Here is an 18,816-nt window from a genome sequence, read left to right as displayed (position 1 = left end):
ATGTATTGACATTTAAAGTAGTGTTCATCAAAATCCACCATATTTTGGGAAAATGTTAGTAAACTATCTAAGAAAAACTCTACGTTGAAAGATTTTTGATTTTATTTAAATTTATTTTGTTGTTAAAAAATTACGAGATGTGTATTGGTTTTTTAGCCATAGTCACCCCCACTGACGGAATAATATATAAAATTCAAGCAGGTTTGGCCGAATGGTTAAGCTGTCCGCTTAGTAAGCGGAAGATCATAGGTTCGATTCTCATCTGCTCCAACCTTCCATCGTATGGAGAAATAAAATGTCGGTCACGGCCATGGCTGTTGTTAGGCCGTTAAGTCATTCCAAGTGTGGGAGTCGTCTCCACGCTATAAGTACAAACAACACACCAAACCATACCTGCTCCGGTGGCATCGCATGGCGGTGGTTTGACTCACAATTCAAACCAAAGGTCGTCAGTTCGAACCCTGGGATGGGAGGTTCCTTGGAGTAGAAAGAGGTTTGGGTGCCCTCCTCATTCAAGCCTTCGGACTCCTAGGTTCGAGCCTGGGGGTCGTTAAAGTGGATGGTTTGAGTTTTTGATATCAGTTTTACTAGTTCAAATAAAATCGGTATTATATTTTATATTATAGTTGCACAATTAAGTAGTTCACATTATTTGACCAGTTTACTACAAAAACAAGGTTTTAAATGTTATTTTAATTATTTAAATACAACGACACAGACAGGATGATTAATTCTTAGAAACAGGTTTTTGCTGTTTTCGCTTGAAGGCAAGTCAATTTACAGCCTCTAACTATCATTCAATAGACAGCTAATACCAATCAATAATATCTTTTAACTACTCGTCATAATGTATTAACCCTCTCCCAACCCCACCTTCAACGGAGACAAATTTAAAATTTCGCCCAAAATAAAATTATCAACCATTTTTTGTTTTCCAAAACCCTTGAAAAGAAGCACTTTGGATTACAAATCAAATAAATAAACAGTAAGACAAAAATCTTAAACAAGTCAAGAATGTTTTTGAGTAACAAAAAGGTTTTACAAAAGTGAAACTGAAAAAACTAATTGAAAATTGAGTACAGTCATCCCTTATATTCGGAACAGGTTACAGATCGGCCAATGTTCAAAAAATCATAGCAAATCGATAATTGAACCTAATGATTCGCCTTTACCTTCATCTGATAGCCTTTCTTGCGATCTTTCGAATGCTATATGGAACAACTGCAAATTTTAACTTTTTATGAAGTTTTTGAAGAAAAACTTTGACCCTTGAAATTGCCTTGAAATCCACAAATTTGGAACACTTTATTCTTACAGATGTAAACAAACTTTGATTCTCTTCAGGCATACATATTTTCAACAAAATAATAACTTCACACACTGGAACCAATGAAACTCAAGCTAAGTAATGTTTTATGGATGGTTTGATAACTTTTTTTCTGAATATATCAGTTAAATTCAGGTGTTCCATAATTGTAAGAGGCACAATAACATCCCACAAATATGGAACAGGCAATTTGGAGGCAGTGTTTTGATTCTCGGAATAAAATCGTCTTGAAATACAGTTTTTTGTTTAAGAAGTACTACTTTTACTAGTGAAATAGCAAGAGGATGTCCAAATTAAGGTCCTAAAAATAGTAGGGTCGACAGAAAAGATGCATTTGGCGTGCTATTGACAAATTATCACAAAAGTGTTCCGAATTTGTGGATGTTCCGAATATGTGGGATGACTGTAGTTGAAGCTAAAGTAAATACATTTACAAGTGACTTTGATTCAATTTATTGTGAATTCCGCTTGATTTCTGTAACTTACAAAGGTACCTGAGGTAATACTTGTTAAAGATTTGGTTTTGCTGGTTGAAAACAAATTGAGCTCATTTGATTATTCATTTGTTTTTTTTTTTTTCATTACCCTATTTTTATAATTCCAATTGTACTTATTCCATAAACGGAGTAATTTGGTACCCTGACTAAATAAAGCTTTATTACAGCTGTATTCCTCTCTTCCGCAATCCTGTCACTGCACACATGTACAATTCGGCCCCCAGCTCACAAAGATCCTCGTTGTCGATTTTTTCGCACTCATCCGCGACCTGATCGACGTATCGCGACTTCCGCTTGTCCAGGAAAATAACCAACTTAGCAACGGAGGCAAAGCCCTGCTTGTTAAACTTTCTCCCGTGCAAGACCCCAAACTGTTTCATCGCACAATGGGCCAGACATTTCTGGACTCGATTCTCAGGTTCATTCGCGTTTATGATATGCTCAACGTCTGCATCCGTAGCTCCCAGCGATTCCTTGCAGTCCTGAAGCATGCCACGTCTTACCGCAAGAAGGATTTCCTTAAACGGACCCTGGAACAAGGTGGGTAAATCCTGTATAAAACTTTTCAGAACCAATTAAAACACTGCCTCGCTACCTGTGAATAAACTTGGACGACAAGCACTAGAACAACAACTACAACCTGCAGGCGACACATCTTAACTTAACCCGTTTAGGGCTGTCCTAACCCCTAGACTCTACACTAGCAAATGACTCTGTTGGCGCCTTACACTGGCTATTTGAAAAGCCTTGCTAATGATCTCTCGTCTAGAACACTTAATATTTAAAAGCGTCGACAGGCTATAGCTTTTCTTGCATTGGCAACGTGAACTTTTGACTTATATTAACCCTCTACTGACCGATTTTGGTTTTATTATTTCTACGATTTGATTTTAAGTCAGTGATGGTTTTGAGCTTATTTCACTTTTTTCATAAAAATGTTGTGATATTTTTTATTTGTCATATTTTTTTCAATAAAAATAAGTTATTAATTTTTGGCAATTTGCTATCATGGCTAGACGCAGGGTTCAGTTTTAAATGGATTCATGTGTTAAAGATCGTTGTTCCCCAGATAAATTTAGATATATTCTAACGTTAATTTAACGTTGATGACTCACTTACAGTGTTGATTATGATCTCAACCATCTTATTTAGTTTATTATGTGACATAAAAATACAATTTCAATTGCAACATATCACAAAGTAGAAGAAGAATTATGGAAATTTCAAGACAAATTATTAACAAAAGTGTGTCAAAATGGATTCGCAGATTAATCAGAATGCATTGTTTAATGCATATAAATAGAAATTAGGTTCCAGATCATTCAAATTTCAAATCTGTTTGTTGAAATCTTATGTGAACTAGCAGCAGGTGCTCTCAGGTCACGTCACCAGTAACACGTTATTTTAATTAACTTGTTTGGCAATTGCAGGTTTGCATGTATAAATATTGGCTCAGAAATAGCCCAGGTAATATTTTTGGCTTTGAAAGAAATTGCTTTACAAAATTGAAGTGGGTGTGTGGTCTATTATGCCAATTGACAAAATCATTACAAGACTTGTACTACACTTAGTGTAAACAGTATTGTATAATTGATAAATCAACCATGAAAAAATATCGTTTGCAAATGACGTCACAATCGTGTTACGTTATATCGTGTTCATAAGCCCGTCCCATTTTGATAGATAGATATAAAATAGATAGATTATGAGGTGGGATTTGCTATAATAAACAATCGACAAGTTAAAACAACAAACTATTTTGTTGATACAAACAGGCCTGATTTTTTTGCGTGTAGTAAAATTTAAGCACAATGCAAAGTGTAATACGGTGTAATATAATTTATTGCGGCAATCAATCCATTTAAATGCTCGTGATTCATTTTTATAAAGTCAATTAGTACATGCCAGGGTCATCACACATCAACAACGAATGCTCTTCTCACCGATCCACCTTCATGCCCCGTTTTTCCATGCCCTGTTTGACGCAGGTCATGATGTCCACGGCCAGCTGGCACCGGTTCTCGTTCGCCACACCGTCACACTCCTCCGCGACCTCTTTGGCGTGTCCCTGCTGTTGCTCGTCATTTCCCACGGCCATCAGCATGATCTCCAGAAAGCCCTGCTGGAGAAACTTTTGCCCGTCGGAAACGCCAAACTGTTGCTGCACGCACGAGTGAAAGCATTTCTGCACCTGGCTTTCCGGCATGACGTCATCTATCATGGCTTCTACGTCATCGTCGGACGCCCCCTCGGCTTCCTTGCACTTCTGGGTCATGCTGCGGAGCATCTGTTTCGCCTGCTCCTTGGCCTGCTCTTTGTCTGAAGCCTCATCGGCCTTTAAAGATATTTGGGGTTTTTGTTCAATTTTATCCATTTAAGTTTTCAAACAAATTTACCTGAACGTGTGCAAGTACGAAAACCGTCAAAAACAACGCCACTTGCAAGCGATTCATCTTCGCTGTCCCAGCTGCCCATCCAGTGGGACAATTCCCTGTACACTGTGGTCGACTCCCACAAGCCATCGGTGTTTATAAAGCGCTCCGCTATTCAATCATGTAAGTGTGATCACATTTCCTATAATTATTCATGCGTCCGATTACCAATTGCATGACCATGGGTCATTCAATTTAAAGCTGAGCTTTTTTTTACTCAAGTGGGTGTAGGTTAAGTCCGTGGATAACGTATGAGTAAAATAGGGGCAAATGGGGTGAAAGTGCATTTTTTTACATTTTTAATTTGCCCTCTCTTATGTTGCTTAGCTGAAGGTATCGCAGATTTGGTTTAAGCCCGTGATGTTGAGCCAGTTTGATGACATTCGAACCGGGCAATGAGATAAGAGTGAGTCAGCTTAATTACCTTTCAGTTTTGTAATAACGACATCTCGTTGTAATAACGTGGGGAAACAAGCAATGTCGTCTGCTATCACCGAAAATGATTTTGTTCCGGTCTGTGCTGTACGACACTGCTCGGGGTTGTTATTTATTTTTATTAATTATTTTATTGAGACATTCAAACAGTAAACCAGCACTTTATTTAAATTCAATTGACAAGAACTTTTGTAAGATTTCGTTTACGGATTACATATAGCTAAGGCTCCCAACTCTACGGATTTTTTCCTTACCGTACAGATTTTCGATCCTCTCCGAGGATTTTTAACAGGCCGGAATTTTTGTACGGAATTTTTTGCATGGTACGGATTTGTACGAATTTAAACAACTTTTTAAAAATTTCATTGCTTTTTTGATTGGGCCAAAGTTTTTGCTAATTAGATATTTATGTTTTTAAGCAGGGGTAAATACCGTAAACTGGGGTCAATCGGGACACATGGGGCGAATTGGGACAGCAGTTTTAACCATGTTAGAGCACAATATTTTGATTTTTCTGGTTGGTTTCGGTTAGAACAGACTCTGGCCAACAATATGTGTACATCCATTTCCAAATTTAAAAGCTTTAAGTGCTCTAAAAACTGCTGTCCCTATTCAGACTGTAGTCCCGATTCACCCCAGATTACGGTAACACGGAAATACCAAATTTTGGTATTACTTGTGCAAATACCACCGACCAAAATGTGCCCTTGGTTGCCCAGTCATAAATGGTAAAATACCATGAAATCATACCAAAGTTTTGTATGTAGAAGGGCACAACAACATCAAACCATGTTATTCCAAGGGTAAAATAATACCACAAAATAAAACCATTTTAATACCAAGTTGAGGTCTTCTGGATTTTTGACATTGCTTGAATATTCCCGTTTTCATTGAAAGCATTCGCTTTGAGACATCATTTCAGCGCAAATTTAATTATTTTGTCAAAATTTGGTGTCCGACCAGTTTTAGCTAGTTTTGGCCAAAATCGACTTGCGATAAGATGGTGCCATGGTTTCGAAACTGTTTTTGAACTTTTGATTGTTTTTAAATATTATTTTACATGCCAAAACGGACTTTAAAGGGTGGTACTGTTCTTCCGCCACGAGACATCGACAAATGGGCCTTAGGGACTAAGATTACCCATCAAGACTAAGTTCCACGAAAATTGCAGAGGGCTGGCGACAACTGTTTCTGATTTCGTGTGCGTTGGCAGGGTATAACCCCTTTTTAATTACAATGCAAATTCATTATCCGAATGAGTATCATAGCACATATCACGCTCTCCTCACTTTCAGCTCAAGCCGTGACTAAGCAGTATTGTTAGTATTTACTTGATCTACGCACAATGCAGTCACTAAATGAAACTCACAGGATCATTAGTGCGCAATCCAAATTTTACAATTCCTACGAAGGGCTCATTAATCATATTCGTAAATGTTAATGTTTACATTTTCTAGAACTTCACTGATGATTTTTTTTTATTTTGCAGTGGTTTTCTACGTAGTAGAATTATTCACCGTTTGTCGAATTTCCAGCAATAAAAGTTCTCTTTTGAGCCGAACGCCAGGTCCTTCCATTCTGCTCACTTTGGATTCCACCAGCGAAGATGATCAATTGCTGATGGGAATCGAACTGGGCTGCAACGTGTTTGTTGTTGAGCAAGAGTTTGTCGAAGCTTTTCTGGATCGCTTTGTCCACGCACATGATCAAGCAACGTACAGATATACCAACAAAACAGTCTTGCTTCTGCTTGATCCTTACCGACCAGAAAGTTTGAACCAAGTAGCAGTGCATTACGCGTTGGATGAGATAAAAAATTTGTTGGTTTTCGAACCCAATGAGCTAAACCATACGATTAATCTTCGTAAAAAACGCTGGATTTCTAAAAAGCAAGGCTTTGATCTGCCACTTTGGAAACGGTTTGACCTGTTAAATGTTCCATCACTCGAGGACGTATTAAGCCTTTCCGGGGAATCAACTAACCTTTTTGGAAAAAGTATTCGATTTGCCACCTTCAACGTCATTCCTCACATAATTTTTGAGGAAACAAATGATGTTACATTTCCGATTATTCGTCATTCAAACAAAACATACACATTGGATGGTCTGGACGGATTGTTTGTTGTTGAATTTTGTAAACGGCTGAACTGCACCGTCGAATTGATTCTCGGTAAAGCTACAGGTAAGGAGCTCACGCAGTATTGTGTTATAATGAACCTTTACAGATGAAGTCAACATGTGGGGAACCATCCATGAAAACAAAACAGGCAATGGGGTGATGGGAAGTGTGATTGAACGAAAGGCTGATGTTGGGGCATGTGCTATGAGCAGTTGGTTTCATAGCATCAAACATTTGAGATTCTCAAAGGCTTTTCTTAGAGGAGGCGTAACCTGCCTTACGCCTAAACCAGAGTACGTATTGTAATTCTTTGTTTTTTTGCAAAGGTTTAACGAATAATTTTCAGGATGATCATGCCTTGGAAAACTATGGTCTTGGTTTTCACGGATACCACTTGGTTTTTGATTTTGATTACGTTTGGTCTAGCAGTTACTGTATATTTCGCCATAGCTCGCACTAGCAATGATCAAGCTAAATATCGTAGTCTAGTCTGGAATGTACTCAACGTCCTGTCGATATTCATGTTACAATCAACTCACGTCCGTACACGTAGTCCGTCTGAAGTCATCCTATCTTTGGCGCTGTTGCTGTTCGCGCTCAACCTCTGCAACATCTACACCAGCAAAAATGCTAGTTTTAGAACTATTCCACCCTATAAAAATCCAATAGATACCATCGATCAGCTTGCGGAAAGTGACATCACCTGGCTTCAAGCTCACGAGGCGTGGATTTCCTCGCTGAAACTGTCGGAAAATGTCTGATTTTTTCTATAATTTTTCAATGGAACAAAATACATAATTCAGTATCATCTTTTTTCAGCCCACAATTCAAAATTTGATATCCAACTTTAAGGTATACCAACCTCCAGAATTACTTCAAATGGCAAATGAAGGTGGCATTGGGTTGGCCATAGGTCGTCTGCAAAATGGTCATCTCATGCTGGGAAGCTGGATAACAGTGGAAAATGTCCACCAATACAGACTTATGAGGCAGGACCTGTACTACGAGTACGAAGTTGCGATGGCCACCAAAACTTGGCCCCTGATGGACCAGTTTGACGAGTTGATCATGCGTACATACGAGGCCGGCCTGCGTTACTTCCAGGAACTGCAAGTCATCTACAAACACAGCAATTATGTTGTACAAACTACCCTTTTAAATTCTCATTTGCGTGCACCGAATGCACCCCATGCACTAGGGGTGATGCACCTGATGGGAGGATTCTTCATTCATGGAGTAGGAACCATGGCCTCGGTGGTCGTTTTTCTCGTGGAAAAGTTTACCATAAAATTCCGTTCAGTAGTCCAGCAGCAATGATTCAAGAAACATCACGCTAAGTTTAGCACTCCAATATTGGATTAGAGAAAAAGGTCACCGAGCAAACCACTGTTTGGTATCAACACAGCTGCTTGCACAAGGAAGAAATACTGCACATTTTCTTCGGACCCACCAACATCTTGACTAGTTCAAAAAAATTGTCAACATCGAATCTGTTGACGATCCGCCGGTCAACACGGGGAAATCGATGTGAAAATTTACACAAAATGTTTCCCAAATAACAACAAAAATGCTACCACTTGCCACTATAAATGCCACCGAGAGGTAGCCGGAACTGCTAGAAGTATTTCTGAACAAGTGAAAAAGTGATCAAAATAATGGAAGCCTTGGAAAAAGTTACTTCGGAGTTGGTTTTCCTAACCAGCCAGGAAACGCTGTTGTCAGAAATTTGTAAGTTGTTCAACTCGCAAAAAAACTGTTTTTTTTTTTGTTTCACTGCACTGCAATTTGAACCCTTTTAGTAGGATATTGCTCGTTAAAAGAGTGAAATAATTTATAAATAAAAGGTAATGATTTAAAACGATTCCGCTCGTTTTTTTTCTATTATTTTATTGCAAAAATATTTTTAGTATGAAAAATAACATATACTTTCACAGAGTGTGATATAATTCTATTAGTTGTCTGGCAATGAAATAGGACACAGTACAATTTAGCGACTTAGAAAATTTGCAATGTGCTTCTTTTGGACTAGCACCCTCCTAAGGATGGTAAACCTTTAGCTTAATTTGGACCGAAATTTAGCCAAGCTGTTCCATAGACAGAATATACTTTTCCATTGTTTTCTAGCAAGATTAATCTGTGTAATATTTGAGAATAGCTAAAGTTTAAGCAGACAGAATCCTACCAACATGATTTTTGTGGCCTCTCAGATTTTTTGTTTAAACGTTTTCATAAAAAAATAGTTCAATTATGTAATTTAAAATATGAACACCACTCAACTCACTGGCTGTTAAACTTCTTGATATCAATATCTGCAAATTAACTTTTTAGTCCCTGGAAATATAATGCTTTGAATTTTCGTTCTATAATTTGATATCTCCTGCTCTCGACGGTCCCTCAATATCGATAAAGAGAGATTGCACAGTACAACAAATTAATAAAAAATAATAAAAAAAATATGCATGTCACACAAACGAGAGTATAATTTCGAATTGATATACTCTAAAACCATATTGTTATCTAACATAACTAGCACCTAACCATACCAGCATAGGAAACTCTTAGCAGAGAGGTTGAATCGGGTTTTTTTCAGTTACAGCGATTCAAGACTTTAAAATAAGCAAATTTAATTATTATAGGACCTTTTCAAATATTCAGCAAGTTTTTTATTTGAACCTCAACATATTTTTTCTTAAAAGCCCAAGTAATAAACATTCTTTTGGAACGCGGCATTCTTTTGATTCAGCCATTCCGTTTTTTTTTAAATGTCCTTTTTGCGAAAAACCGAGATTCCATTTTTTTCAGCCAGGGAACTCCCGTGCCAAATTTGAGCCAGATCGAAGCACTTTCAATTTGGGACCATCCATAAACCACGTGGACACTTTAGGGGGGGGGGGGTATGGCGATTGACCACGCATACAAAAAAGTTTTTTTTGTATGAACAGTTGTCCACGAGGGGGAGGGGGTTTAGATTTCCAAAAAGAGTCCACGTGGTTTGTGGATGGTCTTCCTGTTTGACTTGGAATTGCCGGTAATAAAAAAATCAATCAAAATCAAAAGATTCACTCGTAATAAAATCTAGTAAAATTATCAAAACAGCAGATGCAATAGAAGCCGTAAATCACGTGTTCTGTGATCTTAGCATTTAAATTCCCTTTTTAACAATTAATTTAGTGACTGTTTTGCATTTTTTTAATTAGACGAGTTGGTGGTAGTCTAAGTATAATTATAAGAAAGATACAAAAAACCAGAAACTGTGTTTTTCAGTCTAGTCAATCCATTTCTGGTATTTTTTTCAGCCGTAAAAAAACAAAGGTGCTTCTTATTCTTTTGTGGCTTATTAAATGAAAAAAATGTATTGAGAAAAAACTAACGGTACGTGGCGGTTCATGTGTAATTCCAGTATCAACCTATTTTGTGGGAATTTTTACTCTATGCAGAGTGATGGCCCAGCACAATTTTACGAAACGTTCAACGCACGTTCAAACCGAGCTTCCCTTCACGGTAATCCATCTCGAACATACGCCCGCAATTCAAGACAACCCACTGTTCCAGGCAATCGAACTTGGAAGCACTGTTTTCGTTGTTGATGAAGACGCTGCCCTAAGTTTTCTCGACAAGTTTATTCCGTTTCATGACTATGCAATGTTTAGAAATCCTGGAAAATGTCTTATAATTACGATTAACTCTGTCGGTGCTGAAGCTAGTGATCTACTGGAGAAAATAAAATTGCATCCAACAATTCTTGAGATTGCGAATTTGCTAATCGTCGTCCCGAATGGTAAAGTGTTTGAATTAATTACACATCGTTGGGTTGGGGATCCCCCGGAGGCATTGGAGTTGCTACATTTGGATACCTATCAACCGGACAGTGGCACATTCGTTGATGGCAATGACCTGTTTCCGGACAAGATGAACAATCTGATGGGTAAGACAATCCGGCTTGCGGCATTCTATCTGCTCCCTTGGATCATGATGCGTCAAAAAGATGATGGAGTCGTACGGTATCTGAATCAATCGTACACTATAGATGGGATCGACGGGTACATGCTGGTACAGTTTTGTATACGATTCAACTGCACTTGGGATTTATCAGTTGGTAAGTGGCATCGACACTCATCAGTAGCAGAAAGCAAGAGAAGTTCTACTTGAGCTCTTTAAGATATGTATCTACAGCATGGCAGTTTGAACTGTGGCAGGATGGAACCCTCGTCAAATACTTTACCGAACCCTTACAGAAGGTTTAAGCAAATTTTATTCTGACGCGGTCTACACTACTATGCTGAATTAAAGAGCTCTTGTAGATTTCATAAACTTGTTGCTACGTGGAGTATGTGAGTTTGAATAAACTCAGCTAAGAAACGATTCTAGATCAATACTGGCAGTATGGACAAGTGTTTGAGAATCGGACCGGAAATGGAATGACCGGGGCCTTGGTCGCACGAAAGGTAGATTTTGCCCTAGCAGCAATGGGTAGCTGGTTTCAACTATTCAAATACTTCAGCTTCTCGATTTCCATTCAGTGGATCGGGATTACCACTCTGACTCCAAAACCCAAGTATGTGCTTAACGTTAGTTAAAGGAAAGGATCAGTTACAGTGATTCCATTGCAGATTGATACCGGCCTGGAAGATTATATTTCTGATGTTCTCCGGACCAGTGTGGACTTTGGTAATAGTGACATACATATTTTATTCTACCTTTTTATATCTTCTACCAACTGAAATTGGCCGCAACTCCGCCCGTAATAAGAAGGGCATCACATGGAACTTGTTGAATGTATTTGCCGGTTTTTTGTTGCTACCATCTGTTTCCCGACGTAGCCGAGCTTCGGAAGTTATCGTTTCCATCACTCTGCACATATTTACCCTCATTGTCGGATATGTATACATAGGCCAAACCCACAGCATTCGAGCATTTCCGGTGTTCCAACCTCCGGTGGACACTGTTAAGGACTTGGCATTAAGCAATTTAAGATGGAATGCCCCGCACGAAGTGTGGACCTACATGATTAGCCAATCTCAAGATGTAATGCCTGTGTAAAATCCACATTAAGTCCCTACTAAAAGCAAGCCTCATTTTAGCCGTACATGAAAATGATTTTGTCGGCATTTCACGTGGCCCCGATACCAGCCCTAAAGACTTTAGCTGACGAAGGCAACGAACCACTTTGTATGGCCGCGCTTCACAACGGAAATTTCATGGTAGGATCTTGGTTCACGGCTGAGAACATTGAAAACTACCGAATGATGTCCGAGTACCTGTATTTTGAGTATGACACAGCATATGCCACCAAAACTTGGCCATTGCTGCCGAACTTTGATGATCTAACCGGTTGGATGCGCGATGTTTGTCTATTCCAGTACGTGGAGTTGGTGGACGTTTTCCGCTACATGGACTACAGGGTGCAAATTTCTATCAAACATTCCAGAGATCGGCAAAAGAGTGAGCTTAAACCGTTTAAGGTTGGAGATATCGAGAGTGGTTTGATTATCATTGGAGTGGGGTACTTCATGGCCTTTGTTTCGTTTATCTTTGAGTTTATCTTCAAATATTTTGAAAGAAAACGTCTAGTCAAAAGACTAGCCGCAAAATGGAAAGCCCGTGTCAAACATGATCGTAATGCAATATTTTTAAAATGAAATTGATAAACCAAACGGTTAATTTTTTATGAAGACCTTATGCTAATGCTACAATGACTTGATGACTATTATCAATAAAAAATCACATTTGAAGCACATTCCAGTTTAAAATTTTATGAAGCTATTAGATTTGTTCAACTCACAATATCACCCAAGTAACTAAACGACTTTCAAAAATGTAATACAAATATTACGAAAGGGTGCGAATGACTAAACTCATTGATATCTTTCCAGTGTACACGTATTTTTTTGGAGTCTATACCGTGTGTAGAGTTATCCAAGCGAACATCCACAACACTCCGTTACCAGCGATACAAACCGCTTTGCCAATGACTGTCGTAAACTTCGATGATAAAAGTGCCAACAGCACTTTGATTGATGCCATCAACTTGGGAAGCACTGTGTTTGTAACCGATGAAGGATCTGTACTCAATTTTCTTGATTTGTTCATCCCAGCCCACGATGAATGTTTGTTTCGAAACCCGGTGAAATACCTGATCGTTTCCGTCGGATGCACTGGATCTAACCAAAAGCAGCTGCTCGACGATATCCAAAACCATCCCGCAATTCTAGAAATAGCAAATCTTCTACTTGTCGTCACTGTGGACAATTCCTTCGACCTGATAACACATCGTTGGGTCGGTAATCCACCGGAATGTTTTGAATTCTTACTGCTGGATAAATACTATCCAAAAAATGACACATTTCTCAACGGAGCCGAACAAATTCGACGACTTGAAGGGTAAAACAATGAAGGTGGCAACGTTCTACTTGCTTCCGTGGGCAATGATGCGCAAGACGGACGACGGCATCGTGCAATATCTGAACCAAACGTACACGATCGACGGGTTGGACGGACACATTTTGGTTCAGTTCTGTCAGTGGTATAACTGCACGTGGGATCTCTCGGTGGGTATGTGTATCAATAATACAAAGTATTAAAGGAACTATAGATTCACTTGCATCTCCAGACCAGTACTGGCAGTACGGACAGGTGTTTGAGAATCACACCGGAAATGGAATGATTGGAGCTTTGGTTGAGCGCAAAGTGGACTTTGCAATCGGCGCTGTTGGTGGCTGGTTTCAACTGTTTAAATATTTTAGTTTTTCAACACCAATTCAATGGATTGGAGTTACCAGCTTAGCTCCAAAACCCGAGTAGGATTCAAAAAAGAGGCCTGAAAATGTTGACCTCTCTAAATTATTTTTTGCAGGCTGATTCCTTCTTGGACCATTATCTTTCTCATGTTCTCCAAACCCGTCTGGTTCGTTCTGATCGCTACCTTCATCCTTTGTTCATTACTGTTGTACGTCATACCAAAAGTTATGAACCCAAATGACCCAACAACTCAATCCAAGGATCTATCGTGGTGCTTCTTAAGCGTCCTAGCATCATTACTATTGTTACCAGCACCACTGCGAAGGAATCGACCAACCGATGTCATCTTTGTAGTCGCTTTGCTCAGCTTCTGCCTTCTTGTTGCATCGATCTACATAAGCAAGATTCATAGCATTCTGGCGTTTCCCATCTTCCAGCCGCCTATCGATACCATCTACGATCTTGCCGTCAGTGAAATCCCATGGAACGCACCTCACGAGGCCTGGATGTATGCCCTGGTTGGCACCGAAAATGTAACTCTTTGAACAGTCCCTTCCGGATCACCTACTCATGTTTCTACTCATTCAACAGCCCTACGTCAAGAAAATCCTGACCACATTTCGCGTGGCACCGATTCCCGACCTGCACACCAAAGCCAACGAAGGCTCCGAGGCGCTGGTCATGGCCGAACTCAACTACGGTCACTACATGGTCGGTAACTGGGTCACCGCTGAGAACGTAGAAAACTACCGGCTTATGACTGAGTTTATATACTTTGAGTACGACACCGGATACGCCACAAAGACGTGGCCGATGCTGGATCGGTTCGACTATTTGACCATGTGGATCCGGGATGCCTGTCTGTATCAGTACGTTGAGTTGAACGAAGTGTACAACTACATGGACTACTGGGTGGAAACTTCTATTGCGCACTCCCGGGATCATCCACCGAACGAGTTGAAGCCATTCGTGGTAGAAGACATCACGGGGGGACTAATCATTTTGGGCATAGGATACCTTATTGCAATTGTAGTTTATGCTTTGGAAATAATTGTTCGTTTTGCTAGGAAGACAACGGTTACTAGAAGAGTAGAATATTTGTGTAGACTTTCTTAAACATTGAAAAGACAGGTTTACTGCGCTGAACTATAATATATAAATATATAAATTCAAAAGATTTTATTATAACCAACAGTAGATTTCACACAAAAAATGTCGTTTCACCATAACATGTCAGGGTGGCAACATGACATTAAAACTAGGGCCAACTCCTTGTTTTTATTTTTCAAAAAGCCGTAAGAGCCATTGGTAAACAAAGTCCTTTTTGCATCGGTATTCGACCTACTTACGAAAAACCAATATCAAAAATGCTCGAGATTGTTCATCTACACGTTCTTCAAGTGCCCCATACTTGATATAAATGAAATTTTGTTTCATTTTCGAGAAAAACGAAAACTAATGTCAGAGGTCACAGTGGCTCTTACGGCTTTTTGAAAACTCACCCGAGAAATACAGATTTATCTGTATAGAGTTATCTAAGCCCGCGCTCACGCACACTTGCACACCATTTGTTTTGCTGGTCGGTACAAAATTTAACCTCAATCTTTTTCGTGTACGTATACGCAATACATGCGCACGTAGATAACTCTATTAGACAGATTTTTTAAGTGATTAGGTCATACAGACACTGTTTATACAGAAAAACCGATCTTATGAAAAACATGTAGATATACAGATTTTCCCAAATTTTAATTAAAATTAAATAATTCCATAGGTCGCCTTCCCTAAGGTGTCGTGAACCACCGCTTACGAGACATAAGCGTTAGTACTAGACTATGTGGCTCGGACATATTTCGAGCAAAATCGTTTAAGATTCAGTAGAGCGTAGAAGTTTGTGTTGCTGAAATTCAAAAATATATGAAGGGATAAAGAGCTGTCAACTTTGGCTATGTCAAGTATGAGATTCTTATGACACCTCTGTTGAAGACCACAAAACGACCCATGTTTAACCACAAAAGTTATCAGGGATACGATGTAAAGTTTTTATGTAAAACTAATTTCCTTATCTAATCAATCACCAATGCAGTCAAAGATATTTCTGAAGCTGCTCCTGAACCTTAGTCAATTTAGCTCATATTTGGCAATAACACTTAATTTTGGAAATGATATTAGACAAAGGTATGGGCCAAAAAGTATTTATTTAGCTGTCACTCTTTAAACACATTCCACCAATCCCGACACCCCCTAAGAATTTGCTGAATTAGTAATTTTATCATGTTAATCAATTAGGCTTTTCAATGTTAATACTTCTAATTGCACATAGGGGATGCACACATCTGAAGAGGAGCCAGACGATGTGCAGTTGATAAGAATGTTGTAAACACTACGCAATGTTTTCATTAATTTAATGAGTTTATAAAATCGTACAACAAACATTTACGGAAAGCAATTATTGTAGTATTGGCTCATTAGGTCACGAATGTTCAGCTATAATTACTGGTTCTTTCAATTGTTACTCTTCGTGGTACGAGTAGTTCGGAAGAAATGGAGGTTGAAGAGGATTTAAATCAAAGTGGAGAATCCGTTGAGTTGTTAATAAATTACATCTGTAAGCACACTCCCGCAGTTTCAGCTAACCTAATTTAATTAAACAAAAATTTGCAGATGCTTTACTACCTCTTGGTAGCTATACTATTTGTCAATTGTTTAAATATGATGCATTCCAGACCAACCTTCCTAGCATTCTGATCAATATGAGCAAATCGAATGAAACTTTGAACACACTACTAGTACCTGCTATAGAGCAAGGTTGCTCTATATTTTTAATAGATCAAGCAGTGGCTTTTACATTTCTCGATTCTTTTACCATGGCACATGATGCAGCTATGATAAGAAATCCTAACAAAGTGCTGATTATAACAGATATAAAAAACGAGTTGGAATTGGAAGAAATTCTACTACACCCATCTCTCCACGAAATAAGAGATGTGTTTGCGATTTTATCCGCTAACGAATCAGTCTGTCTTTTAAAAATCGACGGACAACGAAAATGGAAACAAATTTGCGAATGGATACGAAACGAAACCATGTCTATGGATAGCAGTGAAATGTTTTTATCGAACAAAGCACACCTGGATAATCGTGTGATAAAACTTGCAACGTTTGAAGTAATTCCATTTATACAACTAATCCCCCGGGAAAATGGCCGATCAGTACTAAACAACAAAACATATTTTATTGACGGTTTGGATGGTAGATTAGTCGAAGGATTTTGTGAAGCTTTTAACTGTACTTGGGAACTTACTATAAGTATGTACAAAAGAATGACTCTGAAAAAGTTGATGTTGTTAGTTTTCTATTTGCTTGCAGAGCAAGAAGCCCAGTACGGTAAATTGTACGGAAATAAAACGGCCGATGGCATAACTGGATCGCTGTTAAACAGGCAGGTTGACGTTGCAATTGGAGGTATAGCAGGATGGTACCATCTTCACCCGTTCTTCAGTTTTACAAGTCCCATGCAACCGATTAGCGTGACCTGTTTAACGCCACAGCCAAGGTTGTCATTCTTAAACATTAGGATAAGTATGTCTTCCAATTAAATTTTCTTTTTTCTCAGGCTCTTACCATCCTGGACACTTGCAATACGGATTTATAAGCCACAAGTTTGGATATTACTACTGGTTACTATTGTCGCCATCATAGTTTTTACTCACGTGCTACTGAAACTTAACAATGTACTACATAATTTGCTTCCCATACCTTTTCAAGTTATTGGAGGACTTTTGCTGCAACCGGCCAATCTTCGTGTTCGGTCAACTTCCGAAACGATATTTTCCTTCTCGCTCATCACCTTTCTGTTCCTTGTAACAAACATGTACCTGGCAAAAGCCGTCAGTATGAGAACCAACCCTGCGTATGCTGCATCCATCGACACCGTTGACCATTTGGCGGCCAGTGGATTACCCTGGAATGCCCCGCACGAAGCCTGGAAATATTCAATTCTTTCATCCGAAAAGGTAAACCATGATTACAATGATCGTTTAAAATCAATTAGCTAATTTTGCACCCTTGAAGCCTTCACTCCGGCAACTTTTGCAAACTTTTCGTGCCCCAGATGTTTCCAAACTTGAGCAAATTGCCAACGAAGGCGATGAAAGTCTTGCAATAGCTTTCCTTGCCTACGGACACTACATGGTTGGTAACTGGATAAACACTGACAACGTTGCGCTGTATCGATTGATGCAAGAGGACCTGTACTGGGAGTACGAACTAGTCTGGACAACCAAAACGTGGCCCATGTACGACGCGCTCAATGAGTATATCATGCGCATCGTAGAGGCAAACTTGCAACGTTACGAAGAGTTGATAGTAGCTCAACAGTATCTGAACCACCGCGTCCAAAACGTTATCGCCCATTCAACTGATAGAGTACAAGTACATCGAATAGTATCAAAGTTTCAGAACATAAAAGGATACCTGAATCTCTTTTTGGTAGGTGCTACTATAGCATGTTTAGTGTTTGGCGTTGAAGTTCTTTGGGAGAAAAAGAATGATATTTTCAAATGGTACAAGGGAAGATAAAAACTAATTATGTAAAACTGTGTCTTAAAATTGCAACACACCAAAACGCAAAAATAAAGCTTTCTTAAATTTAAACTACACAAGGATCATCCATAAACGTTGTCTTGAAATCCGAAGCTATCATTTTTTTGTTCGATCTTTGTATGGACCTTAGTCATCTTAGTATGAAGAATAAACGCAAACAAAACGCTCACGTATTCAGCGAAAGAAGCAGACATTTTAGCTTTCCCCACCTTGTTGAAGAAAGGCCCCACCACTCGAAAAATGAAATTCTTCATTGCACCTCTCTTGACGTATACATATCGACTCAGAACAGACTAACTCGTCACTGATGTTGATTATGACCGCATTAGTGACAAATATGCCTCAAAAAGTTACATATCCTCGTATGGATTACCTTTCAACAGCTAATTTTTTCGAAGTGGGGAGAGAGCTTACTGGTAGGAGAACGAATTGAACAGAGAAGGTAAAAAAATGTAAAAAAAAACCTTCGAATAAGACGCAAAACATTCGATACACATATTTTAGGCCAAACAGTTTAAAATACTTTATGATTTTTTCTTCTACCAATGGCTAGTTTTCATGTTCCTGTCAAGCACGTATCAATGAAAATGTGAAATGAAATTCAGAGCAGAACAGTGTAATTGACTGACCAAGTTGTCGACAGCAAAACTGTTTGCACAAAGG

General features: G+C 38.9%; 6 protein-coding genes across 9 annotated transcripts; 4 read left to right on the top strand and 2 right to left on the bottom strand.

Moving 5' to 3' along the window:
* Window positions 1–1,764: 1,764 nt before the first annotated feature.
* LOC6050688 (general odorant-binding protein 19d) lies at window positions 1,765–2,540 on the bottom strand. The gene is made up of 2 exons (XM_038266095.1): window positions 2,420–2,540; window positions 1,765–2,354 (listed from the first exon to the last, which is right to left on the bottom strand). The coding sequence occupies exons 1-2, from the start codon at window positions 2,477–2,479 to the stop codon at window positions 1,986–1,988; spliced, it is 429 nt and encodes a 142-aa protein (XP_038122023.1). The 5' UTR covers window positions 2,480–2,540; the 3' UTR covers window positions 1,765–1,985.
* A 1,107-nt stretch (window positions 2,541–3,647) lies between these two features.
* On the bottom strand, window positions 3,648–4,337 carry LOC6050687 (general odorant-binding protein 19d). Its single transcript, XM_001867216.2, has 2 exons — window positions 4,221–4,337; window positions 3,648–4,159 (listed from the first exon to the last, which is right to left on the bottom strand). Exons 1-2 carry the CDS (start codon window positions 4,275–4,277, stop codon window positions 3,764–3,766), a joined length of 453 nt encoding a protein of 150 aa, XP_001867251.2. The 5' UTR covers window positions 4,278–4,337; the 3' UTR covers window positions 3,648–3,763.
* A 1,695-nt stretch (window positions 4,338–6,032) lies between these two features.
* LOC6050686 (glutamate receptor ionotropic, kainate 5) lies at window positions 6,033–8,671 on the top strand. Of its 4 annotated transcripts, XM_038264788.1 has the most exons (5): window positions 6,033–6,121; window positions 6,181–6,861; window positions 6,917–7,103; window positions 7,157–7,565; window positions 7,630–8,671. In XM_038264788.1, the coding sequence occupies exons 1-5, from the start codon at window positions 6,037–6,039 to the stop codon at window positions 8,125–8,127; spliced, it is 1,860 nt and encodes a 619-aa protein (XP_038120716.1). In that variant the 5' UTR covers window positions 6,033–6,036; the 3' UTR covers window positions 8,128–8,671. The 4 variants fall into 4 exon arrangements, with proteins under 4 accessions (XP_038120716.1, XP_038120718.1, XP_038120717.1 ...); XM_038264790.1 differs by lacking the exon at window positions 7,630–8,671 and having other exon boundaries at window positions 6,917–7,232; XM_038264789.1 differs by lacking the exon at window positions 6,033–6,121 and having other exon boundaries at window positions 6,827–7,103.
* On the top strand, window positions 8,444–14,825 carry LOC6050684. The gene is given in 6 exon segments (XM_038264787.1): window positions 8,444–8,538; window positions 12,684–13,164; window positions 13,166–13,362; window positions 13,421–13,607; window positions 13,664–14,081; window positions 14,140–14,825. Coding segments are annotated over 6 exon segments (1,881 nt in total). The 5' UTR covers window positions 8,444–8,465; the 3' UTR covers window positions 14,665–14,825.
* Window positions 10,035–11,493, top strand: LOC6050685. The gene is made up of 2 exons (XM_038264793.1): window positions 10,035–10,906; window positions 11,179–11,493. Exons 1-2 carry the CDS (start codon window positions 10,252–10,254, stop codon window positions 11,385–11,387), a joined length of 864 nt encoding a protein of 287 aa, XP_038120721.1. The 5' UTR covers window positions 10,035–10,251; the 3' UTR covers window positions 11,388–11,493.
* A 656-nt stretch (window positions 14,826–15,481) lies between the features above and the next one.
* On the top strand, window positions 15,482–18,336 carry LOC119770258. The gene is made up of 5 exons (XM_038264792.1): window positions 15,482–16,156; window positions 16,213–16,857; window positions 16,918–17,104; window positions 17,165–17,564; window positions 17,623–18,336. The coding sequence occupies exons 1-5, from the start codon at window positions 16,093–16,095 to the stop codon at window positions 18,127–18,129; spliced, it is 1,803 nt and encodes a 600-aa protein (XP_038120720.1). The 5' UTR covers window positions 15,482–16,092; the 3' UTR covers window positions 18,130–18,336.
* Window positions 18,337–18,816: the final 480 nt, after the last annotated feature.

The sequence above is a fragment of the Culex quinquefasciatus genome, chromosome 3 (assembly GCF_015732765.1).
Source record: "Culex quinquefasciatus strain JHB chromosome 3, VPISU_Cqui_1.0_pri_paternal, whole genome shotgun sequence".
NCBI lineage: Eukaryota > Metazoa > Arthropoda > Insecta > Diptera > Culicidae > Culex > Culex quinquefasciatus.
Note: the sequence above shows the minus strand (reverse complement) of the source record. Positions and strands in the feature narration are given on the sequence as shown.